At 48.6% G+C, this 10,987-nt stretch overlaps 3 protein-coding genes across 3 annotated transcripts; 1 reads left to right on the forward strand and 2 right to left on the reverse strand.

The window, feature by feature from the left end:
- Positions 1 to 154: 154 nt before the first annotated feature.
- On the reverse strand, positions 155 to 2,010 carry LOC128305758 (60S ribosomal protein L5). The gene is made up of 3 exons (XM_053043354.1): positions 1,871 to 2,010; positions 789 to 1,490; positions 155 to 480 (listed from the first exon to the last, which is right to left on the reverse strand). The coding sequence occupies exons 1-3, from the start codon at positions 1,871 to 1,873 to the stop codon at positions 292 to 294; spliced, it is 894 nt and encodes a 297-aa protein (XP_052899314.1). The 5' UTR covers positions 1,874 to 2,010; the 3' UTR covers positions 155 to 291.
- Positions 2,011 to 2,756: 746 nt separating this feature from the next.
- On the forward strand, positions 2,757 to 5,124 carry LOC128302053 (protein-associating with the carboxyl-terminal domain of ezrin). Its single transcript, XM_053038768.1, has 2 exons — positions 2,757 to 3,999; positions 4,069 to 5,124. Exons 1-2 carry the CDS (start codon positions 2,863 to 2,865, stop codon positions 5,020 to 5,022), a joined length of 2,091 nt encoding a protein of 696 aa, XP_052894728.1. The 5' UTR covers positions 2,757 to 2,862; the 3' UTR covers positions 5,023 to 5,124.
- A 742-nt stretch (positions 5,125 to 5,866) lies between these two features.
- Positions 5,867 to 8,557, reverse strand: LOC128302333 (peroxidase). The gene has a single exon (XM_053039132.1). It carries the CDS (start codon positions 8,354 to 8,356, stop codon positions 6,305 to 6,307), a length of 2,052 nt encoding a protein of 683 aa, XP_052895092.1. The 5' UTR covers positions 8,357 to 8,557; the 3' UTR covers positions 5,867 to 6,304.
- Between the last annotated feature and the right edge of the window lie 2,430 nt (positions 8,558 to 10,987).

Genomic DNA, 10,987 nt, shown 5'->3' on the forward strand with positions numbered 1-10,987 from the left:
TCACTTCACAACACTCAACGAGGGGTTGCAGATCATCTAGAGAAACGACAGGAAACTGCTATCGATGCGAATCAGAACTTCGCACTCGCACCACACAACACAATTCTTCCCTTAACGTTGTAAGACACCAAAACGCGACAAACAAAATCCACAGTTACTGTTTAAACATAATGTTTATCTTCAGCGAATAGAAGAAGCAAACAATAAACGAATGTTTTTCTGTTGCTCGCCTTCCGCTGCTCGGGAGAAGACAGAACCACGAAGAGAACGATCGACCACGGTTTAGCCGGTTTAGGCTTCGACGTCGGCCTGGATCTTGGCCAGGAAATCGGCCTTGTGCTTCGCGATTTTCTCCTTGCGGACCTCGAGCGGCAGTTTGGCCAGCGTCCACCGCTTCTTGGTGACCTTCTTCTCGGGTTTCTTCGTGAAGGCAGGATCCTTGCGGATGGCGGCGTGGGCATTCTTGTAGATGGTTTCAATCTGCGAAAGGAGAAAATCGTTACACAAAGCGCTCATTAGCTTCCAAGATAAATATTTTAACCGATTTGATGCTCAACTTCGTAAATATTAGAATGAAAATGTACGAAAAATACAAGGAAGTTTGCTAGGTGGAATGATCCCGCACACTCCGAACTATTTTAGTCGCAGTTTATGTGGTCCATTTTCGGACACTGGCGCGACACTTGCAATAAAGATCGACGACAGTAATTTGAATGGACGTGGTGGATTTGATGTCATTGCTTTCACACAACTGAATCAAAATTACTTCATGTCCAAAAACTACTTACATCATCAGCCTTGATGCCCAGGGCAATGTACTTGCTGAACTGGCGCTTGAATGCCTCCTCATCCTCCTCCTCCAAGGTGCGCATGTAGTTGGCAACATGCAGACCGAAGATATGGTCACGATGCATTTCCGCGTTGAAGCTCTTGTTCTCGGCGCTGTATCCCGGGAAACGCTTGACGGAGTGCGGAATGTTCAGTCCGCCATCGACGGCTCCCTTCATCGCGCCGAACACACGGGCACCGGTAGTGGTGCGGGCCAGACCCACATCCAGGTAGCACCGGAAGGCTGCCGGACCATCGTCGATGGCCTCCACCAGATACTCCTCACCGGTCACATCGGTACAACCGGCATACAGCGTGTCCAGGCGCAGCTTCTGCAGAATACGGCGAGCAGCCAGCAGACCGGTGCAGTACGCGGCGGCATAGTTGGTCAAACCAACCTTCACACCATAACGTGGCAGCTCGTGCGAGTAAGCCGCACACACAATGCGATCTCCCTCGATGCGGGCGTACGCAATCTGACAGGTGATGTCGCGATTGCTGAGACGAACAATCAGACGGAACTTCGGCGTATTGTATTTGTTTTTGTCCTGGAAAATCAGGCGCTTGCGGGCATAGTAGTCGGTCTTTCCCTCACGGCGGCGGCGGAACCTGACCTGATAACGCTTGAAGTACTGCTTGTTCTTTACTACTTTAACGAACCCCTGTGCGGACGAGAAAAGAAAAAGAAACATCTGTATAAGTACCGAGAATTTGTGAGGTTAGGGAGCGTCGGTGCAACCCTAAATATTTTGTTTACGGAGAGCCTGATTTTATTGGGCTGTGTATTTTCGTGGCTTCCCTTTCCGGTCAAGTCTCTGATCATACTAGATCAACCACTGGGTCACACAAATAGATCCCCAGCAGCCGTGATATTCTACCAGTCCAGACACACGTCTCCACCATGGGATGCTGAACGGGACCATTGCATTTGTGATTGCCAGAAACTGACTGCAACAGGGAGTTTTACAACCAACTACACTTCACCTCAATACATCGTGCGCTATTACACCAGAAAAACACTATTTTATGTCGGAAAGCTTACCATTTCGATTTAAATTGGGAAATTTTCGACACACGAAACGCTCAACACGTTTTCTACACGTCGGTGTCTACAAGAAAAAGGAACGAAAAAACAAGATGGCCTTTTGACAGCGACAGTCGCTCATGGTCCAAGTAACAATTTCACACTGTGAGTGCTTTGACGTTGACGTTGGACATTAAAGTGAGAGAAATATAGTGAGATAAACATAATCTTCGCACCTACAGCTTCAGTCGAAAAACCGTTTTAATACTTTTCCTACAAACGATGAAAACATGTAGAAAAACAATAGAACAAAATACACTAAACATTTCTCGAACTGATTTTGTTCCATAGAATGATTTTCAGCTATAAACCTTCTTGCAGGCTACGTTTAATATAAAATATCTCATCGCAAAGCTGCACCACATCCAATCCACAAAGTTCGCGAACCATTGCAGGCAGCATCGAAAGACATCGAGGTGCGAATGAGGACTGCGGGACGCATGTTTGTTAAACAATTTTGCAAATAAAGGAAATATTATGTTCGAACATGCATCACTATTTCATACGAAACCATTCTGCAATTTCACTAGTTTTATTTTTTTTCACTAGTTTTTTAAGTTTTATTTTTCACCCACCATCATGTTATTTATGCAAGAAAAATATGGGGGAAATGAAAAGATAAAATATTATGAAAAGATAGAAAAAGAGAAGTGAGAAGATATTTCCAACTCACTATTGTATGGAGACCGACCCCTCATTGCAAAAAAGAAAAAGATGTGACAATGTCAAAAACATCCGGCACACGGATGATCCGATTTCTCTCACTAATCGCTACACGAATAAACGACGTTGTTCCACGGCGATTGCAAAAACTGCACACACACATGTGCGTACCTTACGAAAACAAAAGTCCATTAAATTCCGCTGTCAAGGAGAGTGCCTGTGCAGTGCAACGCGAGCGAAATATGTGCTAATTAGAGTCCGCTGCAATTGCTTCCGGTGTTGCTGATATGGGAAATGAACAGTCGCAACTGAAAGGAGTCGAAATCAGCAAGAAAGCGATCCAGGTGACTGACTATTGGTCACTGTACAATGGCGAACTACCGAACGCGAACGGTGCACCGAACAGTATATCCATCTTCCAAGGTGAAACCCTAGTCAGTGGGCAGTTCTGGACGAACCAGAATCCACTGGAGCGCGCGATAAAGAATCTGAAAATTTATCGCCATCCCTATATTCTGAAGTACTTTGCATCATGGAGCAAGGGTTCGCTGAAGATGCTCGCAACGGAACGGTGCCGTCCATTGGCGACGTGCCTGAACATCACGAGCGACGTACAGATCTGTCTCGGGCTGAGAAACGTATTGTGTGCGTTGATTTTTCTCCTGGAACAAGCGGCTGTCCGGCATTTAAGCATAAGCATTTCATCCATCTACGTAACGGAGGACGGTGCGTGGCAACTGGCCGGGTTTGAGCATCTGTGGCGAACGAGCGATTTTAATCAAACGCTGCTGGAAAAATCTCAACCATACCGCTACACCAAAGCGATCGATTCCAGCGAGCTTGCGAGCAAGGGTCAAGGTTTGGAACAGTATGCCTTCGGTGTGATGTGTGAGGAAATACTGCACAACAAAACGGACACCAACATTCCCTCGGTGGAAGACTTCAAAGCGTACTGTGCGACGCACCTGAAGCACGGGAATCCCGCCATGCGACCGAACCTGTCGGCCGTACTGCTGCATCCGATCTTCAATCATGACTTCATATTGATACATTCCTTCCTGACCGAGCTGCCACTGAAGGGGAACCAGGCAAAGCAAGAGTTTTTCATCAGCCTTGCCGATCGGCTCCGTTCGTTCGACCCGGAAACGGTAGCGGAACAGATGTGCTCCTTGCTCTTATCCCGCATCGTGCTGCTTGACACGACGGCGCAGCTTTGTGTTACCCCGTACGTGCTGCGGCCAAAAAGTGACGATCTTTCACCGGGACTGTTTACGCCCAAAATATTTTCTGCATACATTTTGCCAAAGGTGAAGCAAGTGTTCTGTGTACCGGACGCTCAGATACGGCTCATCCTGTTGGAATACTTCCCGGCTTATGTAGAGTTCTTCACCAAGGAAGATCTGCAAGATCACATACTACCTCAGGTTTGTATGGGCGCGCTCTCCCAACCACGGATGGTTTCTTTTCAATCACTTTTTATGATCTCTTTGCAGCTTTTGCTCGGTATAAAGGACACAAACGATGTGTTGGTGGCGAAAACGTTACTTTGTCTCGCGGATCTTGTGCCCATTCTCGGCTCGGCCGTAGTTATAGGTGGAAATCGTAGCAAAATATTCGCGGACGGAAGACCGCAGGGCATACCGGATGCCACGAACCCGTGGAGTGGAGTACGATCAATAACACCGGTCATCGGATCGGGCGAGTTCCTATCCGGAAGTCCGGTGCCAGATGCAGGAGGAGACAATAGTACATCGTTCTCATCGGTGCTGATGGGTCCGGGAGTCAACTTTAACATCATGCCCGAACGGTTATCACCCGAAGGGGAAGACATCTATCAGACCAACTCCGACGTAGAGCTGGATGTGGATGAGTGGAGTGATTGGGAAAATGACGCCAACGAACTGCCAGGGGTGAATCATTTACGGCTCATCGATACCACTGCACCGGAAGCGTTGGCAACCGCTGTTGGGATAAATGGCACATTGGAAGATTCACCGGAGTCAAACGTCGTTACCACGCTGAGTAGGGAAAGCTCGACCGAAAGCAAAACCAAGCATTCCAAAGGAGCTCATCATCAGTCCGTGGAAAGCATAGAGCGGTTGGACATCAAAACGCAACCAGTGCGCAAATCCGATCCATCCGCAGGAGAAGAGTTTGATTTCTTCAAAGACATGGAACCAGTCATCCAGAAGGCAAATGTACTGCTGATCGATGAGGAAGCAGCACCGGTAAAACAAGATGATAACGTGGAACAAAGTACGAACAAGCTGGAGTTGTTGGCAAACAAACAAACCAAATCAGTCCCGGCGACTGACTATGCGCAAGAGCTTAGCGAAAAGGAAGAAGAAGTCCCGCTCGTCAATAGCAGCAGGTTAGAAATTAAGGTGGACGATATGGAAACCACCGAGCATGGTTGGGGTGACGATGATGGAAACGATGAATGGTAAAGGGCAGCGTAAAGTCAACCGTGTGTAAGCTCTTTTGTTTTCTTTGATTTAGCACTAAGCAATAAAGAGATTTTAAGAACGGTTACCCACCCTGAAAAAAAACATTGCAGTGATTTATTAATTACCCGTGCAATTCACGAACTGAGAAGTTGCTTTTAACTTTATAATTAAAGTCAGTCTCCACCAATCATTCTTTCTACACTTTAAGGAGTACAGATGTTCATATAATATGAAGGCTTTATGGTCCCGGTCCCGGACTAGAGGAAAATATTCAGAAAACAATCGCGAGTTCCATCAGTAAGGTGATCTCACTATCGTGCAATGAGTAGACTTCGTGGGACATAGTTGTCATAAGAAAAACACCCGATGACCCAACTCGCACAGTCCAGATGGTAGACAAGGAGGCACAAATGGAGATACGACATATTGGTAGACAACGACACTCAACCGTAAGCCCGTATTTAAGAGACTCCTCCAGCAAGCTAAAAACCGATAAGCGAATATAGCACCTGATAAGTAGGAAGGCAGCATAGCGTAACGAGCTTTCTTTCCAATCTGGAAAAAACGTCGCCCAATTCAGTGTACCGCACGTTGGAGGTCGTCCACAGGCGTTGATTGCCTAACCGACCAAACACTATGCAACGGCAACACAGTGTTGATAACGTTTTGTTCTCAAATCTCGTTGTGTTTGTGTACCGAGATCTTGCCCTTGCGAGACCTCATTCCGGCGCATCTGATGCTACACCGCCATCTGGTAGTAAGAATCGAAGTGCTCTTACGAGCAAGCGCATAACGCCATTAGAACTTGCCTGCGACCCAACGTGTTTATTTGTCCAACCAAGTTACAAGGTAAGTTTCTAATCATTTATTTGCCACTTAACATATGAGTCACAGAAACGGTTTGCTTACATGACTAAAAGGGTCGTCCTACACATGTAAAATGTTATCGCGAAGAGAGACAGCAGCGATGAAACGCTCGAGAGGATGTGGATGAGGAATGTGGGGGTACGTGGGAGAGAGCACTGAAAGCGTACATGAGCCATGATTAATTGTCCTCCCAAACTAGTCACTTCCTTCACGAACACGCCGCCCTGGTTTGACCTTTCTCCATCGTTAACGGGTGGCTAAAGGTTGCCCCACCGGACGGTTTTTATGCGTTTTTTTTTTCTCATTTTCCACACTGCCCTAGAACCGGACGTGCACACCGTGCATCGCTTGAAACCGGCTGTGGAATGGGCCTTTCGAAAGGAGCAGCAGTAAACGCGGGCGCACGCGATCGACTCTAAACGAGTCGTGCAAGATCAAGCGCTGGCAACTGATCGCAACGGATCTGTGGGTTATCGACCGATGGGACGCGGAAAATATCACGTTGAACCCGATCGACCTGGGCCGTATCACACATAAACCTTGCCGCACTGTACTCCGCCAACACCGTGTCCAGCTGCTGTGGCCGTATCAACGGTCGGTTGGTTTGTTCCTGATCCGCCTGCAATGAGTTATCGATCTGTTCACGGATCAAACAGGATAATGTCGGACCGACGGTAGCACCCGGCGCCGGCCATTCAGCGATAGCACCGACGATCAGGTCCACATCGTGGACGGTTGCGTACGATGCGCGTATAATGTGCAAATCGTTCGGTTTCAGCACGCGTTCGAGGTCGGACCACCCGGTGACCGGGGTGCCGTTGCACAGCGTGTAGTAGTCCGTGTAGCGGGCGAGCCCATGATCACGGCCGCGTTGAATGTCCAGCGCGAGCACATCCAGCCCAACGTTGCGCACACCGAACAGCAGATGTGCCATATCGTCCACGTACGCCGTATCGAGTGACATCGCGTTCTGGCCAAGCACGGAACCGACCAGATGAGCGAAATAGTCCCGTTTGCGCAGATCCTTCGGCCGATAGAAGAGATGCTCCAGATCGTACGAGCTGAGCGCGTTGGAGATTTCACCCGGCATCATCGTGGTGTAGAAGCGAATGGCAGCCGTTGCGAACTCGTTACTGACGCGAGCATCATGTGCGGAGGTTGACGGCGGGTCGCCAGTTGCCCGTCCGCCTGCCACCACCGTCAACCACTCCCGGACGATCTTTTGGTAGAGTTTGGTGTTTACTGTGCGTGCCACGCCGAATAGCTGCTCATCCGTCCAGCTCGGCTGCACCAGGGCCAAATGTTTGGCCAGACGATTGTGGGATCTGAGGAACAGTGTGTGGAGCAGCGTTATGTACGGGTTCACGTTAACGCGCGTGTCGCCCGAATCATAGCAGACGGTTTCGAGATTGGAATCGGCCGCACAAAATCGCCCGTTTGCCGTCTCCTGCAGATATTCGGCCGAGTCGTACAGCTGCGCCTGTAGTCGTCCACCTTTCCCGGTACGGAGCTGCTGCGTGTCGTTCGCCAGACTGCCGTACAGTTGCGACAGATCTAACCGTTTGGTGGCCTGGTTGAGCTGGTTTGCCGGCCCAAGATGACAACCGTGCCCACCGAGCGATAGTGCGCTGCGAACGTAGCTCAGACACGTTGCTCGGTACGTCCGATAGTACGGGTCGTCCTCGCGCACCTGCATCGGTTTGCAGGACGGATGGCGATAGCGGGGTAGCAGCTGTCCATGATCGCTCGTACAACACTCAATGTCCGTGCCGTCGTGCATCGTCTGGACGGTCGTTTTGGCGAGATCGTGCTCGATGAACTGAGTCCACTGGACGAGCGCAACCGAACGCGCACTGTCCAGCGGTTCCTCCCTATTCCAGGCGGTATGGAATCGGCTAGAAACCTCCCGGGCGTGCGGTAACTCTCCACCGGTCGTACTACGACGGAACGCGTACACCCCATCGTCGTATAGCGCTGGCAACAGCCGACGGTACTCATCGTTGTATTCCTTCGCCGCGATCAAACTCTGACATTGATCGCCGATCACGGTCGAGGCAGGAATCGGCGTACCGCTGAGATACAGGCCACACTCGTAGGAAGACACACCATTCGGGATGCAGAAACGGTTCACAAAGAATGAGGACGCTCGTAGTACCTTGCGGGCAAGCAGATCTTGCTGCTGGGTGCTTGGGGTCGGATACCCATCAAGGATCTGTGCGTACGTGGAGCCACCCTTGACGACCTTTCCACGCGTACCGGCCGCTAGTGAACCTTCCAGACGTTTGGATTTTTCAAATATTGTCTCACTGTAGTCGAGTGCGTCCTCCAGGTTCGGTTGGCTCGCGAAACGGGTCAACCGCTGAACCAGCGGTTGAGCTAGCTCGTAGCGATCTACTTGATCGATTGCGGGGCCTGCCGTGACACTGCCCAGCACGTACAGCGCCACAATGCACCAAGTTTTACACATTTTGAATCGAAAATCTTCACACGATTTAACGGTTTTGTTGTATTAAATTTAAAATGTCACTCTAAAACAAACACAACCACACGATCGCGGCTTCACAAATTCTGTCGAACTCACCCCGAACGCGAAAGGGCGCAAGCAAATGCGGGCGCGTCCACTCCGTCGGATCGCTAGCGAAGAATTAAATCTTCTCGCATGGGCATGGTTGTTTTGTTTACTCCAAACATTATCACATTTCCTTCAACTCGCGCCGTGCGCGATGATGGCGCAAACAAGTTCGGCCGCACAACAACTGTGCGGTCCTACTACTACTGCTCCTCCTCCGGTTTCTCCGGGTGCGCGTCTGACCATTCCGACCCGCATACGATACGTCGTTGCCTTATCGATGTGGCGGAGTGTTCATGTGTGTGTGTGTGCTGTGTGGCCTTTCCCTTCGCGCTCTCCCGCGCTTCCCTTTCCGCCATCCGCACAGCTACATGCGTTTGAGCGTGGCGGGATTGGTGGCGATCGTCAACAAGATCGTCGCGACCAACGTGTGTTCTAGTCGTTGCGTGATGGAACGCTCGCGGAATAGTCAACACGTTCGTCATTATTGATCGATGCGAAGGGCCATCATCATCACCGGTGACAACCGGTGAAACACACCGCACTCAGCTACAAACACCCCAACCGGAGGCGGACCGGGAAGAGGACCGCAAAAAGGAAAGTCTCCACTCGGGAAGGACGTGATGCGACTTTAAGAACGAATCGAAGCGTCCCGAAATAGCGAATATAAAATTCTTTATCACATACCTGAGGGTGGGTTCAGTCGGAACTTGTGAGCTTTTGGGACTAATCTGTTCTCATCACTTGCAGCTTCTAGGTGGAGAAGGATTCCGCGTTCCAGCGAGAGGATAATTGGACGCAATTAAACCGGTACATGACGGTTGATGTTACGGTTTCCAGCGATCAGTGAATGCCGTTTGCGAATTCTACTCGTCGTTTGATTGTGCGGTGCCCAATGGGAAAAAACAATCATGTTGGAAGCACATGGTTGAAACACACATTGGAAAACACGCAAACCGTACAATAGTGGCTGCATTGTGGAAGACTATTATCGCTCCAAAGAAAAAATGATTCATCAAAGGGAATTGCATGCTATTAAGCGACCTTACGATTGACTTCGTTGCACAAAAAAAGCTTAAGTTTAGTGATGGTTTATCCAATAGAGCCTCGAATATAAATAGTAATTTCTGTACATGGAGGATATGGCTTTACAGCTTTGCAATGGCTCAGTCCCTCAGCGATATCTTTTTTACAAATAAAAGTGATCAAATGATCGGGCTCTCTTCCGTACAAACAAATCTTCGATCATTCGTTCGATCATTGAAAATCCAGTTGGACAAAGCTCATTGCAAGCCGGTTGTGAATCTGCCTCAATCTGGAATCGGCCAGTTGTGGCGTCGGTACGTCAGTTGAAATCGGTATTAAAAACCGGTACCGGCATTGCGGTTCAGTTTTCATACGCGAATCGTTTAAAGAGCCGCCATATTGAGCATCGTTTTAATGCGTTTGCTTTATTTACGTTTTCTAATGCTGTGTTTACGTCGCTAACGGTTCTTTCCCACGTTTAGCGCGCACAGCGAAGTAATTTTAACGTTCACTTGTGTGTGGCTGGTATAGCGAAGTGCACCAGAAAGGAAGTTGGGAAATTTAGTGTAAAAACAAGGCATTGGAAAACAACAAAACGATAACGCAAGCGCTGATTCATTACGCAGATGAAATAAGAAATCGGAACTGATTTCGGCTTCGCTCTGTGTAATGTATGAACCATCCAATAGCAATACATTGAATCCATTTAAACAACCAGTGCGATGCAGTTCTTTCCATGCGATGCTCAATGATGTACCAGTCCGGCCTGTTGTCGAGATCTCTACACCTCATCGGTTCCGATAGCTCACGATAGAATAATTTATTCATAGTATGGTTTCACTTTCCGTCCTACGCGGACGATTTTAGAGTTTATCTCTGTAAACGCCGTATGCATTATGTATTGTTTGGATTAATCCACTCTCCTTTGTATTGTGCCTGTTTTGTACGGTACCTTTCGTAAGCCGGAAGCGTATAGAAGCCGGCCACAAATGCGCGCACTAGATGCTACATTCGTCGAGGATGGTTCGTCCAGCATGGCGTACCCGGGTCGGGGAGAGTGCTCGCCTAAATGCTAATGATTTCGATGACAGATATTTATCGTTATGTATCACTTGGAGAAGCTAACCAAAAGTTTTGTTCAAACCAGCACGCAAATATACATAGCTAAACATAATTTGTAAACTATCCGTGTACTTTATGTGTACGACTCCGCGCGATAGATATATGCCGTTTCCTATATGCTCCTCGTTCAATCCCATATTTACAACCCTAATCGATGGACGAGGCGGATAGCGAAGTGAAAAGAAGCGTAGCTAAACTAAACGCATCTCGCTAACTTGCATTGCTTTTGCTAACGGAATATATTGAATATACGTTTTCCGCCTGGATAAGTAACTATTAATGCGCTTGTCGTGTGCTTCGATTGCCTATTGCTTGCTGCTTTTTCTATTGGATGGATATTGCCGCCGTGAAGCTTAGTTCATCTGCTGTAGCTCAGTTTGC

This window comes from Anopheles moucheti, chromosome 3, assembly GCF_943734755.1.
Source record: "Anopheles moucheti chromosome 3, idAnoMoucSN_F20_07, whole genome shotgun sequence".
Lineage (NCBI taxonomy): Eukaryota > Metazoa > Arthropoda > Insecta > Diptera > Culicidae > Anopheles > Anopheles moucheti.

Excerpts from the sequence above, each read along its gene's own strand:
- LOC128305758 (XM_053043354.1), bottom strand. Across the intron at positions 481-788 it reads TGGGCATCAAGGCTGATGAT|ATTGAAACCATCTACAAGAA; the intron begins GTAAGTAGTTTT and ends CTCCTTTCGCAG.
- LOC128302053 (XM_053038768.1), top strand. The coding sequence starts at position 2,863 with ATGGGAAATGAACAGTCGCAACTGAAAGGAGTCGAAATCAGCAAGAAA. Across the intron at positions 4,000-4,068 it reads AAGATCACATACTACCTCAG|CTTTTGCTCGGTATAAAGGA; the intron begins GTTTGTATGGGC and ends ATCTCTTTGCAG.
- LOC128302333 (XM_053039132.1), bottom strand. The coding sequence starts at position 8,356 with ATGTGTAAAACTTGGTGCATTGTGGCGCTGTACGTGCTGGGCAGTGTC.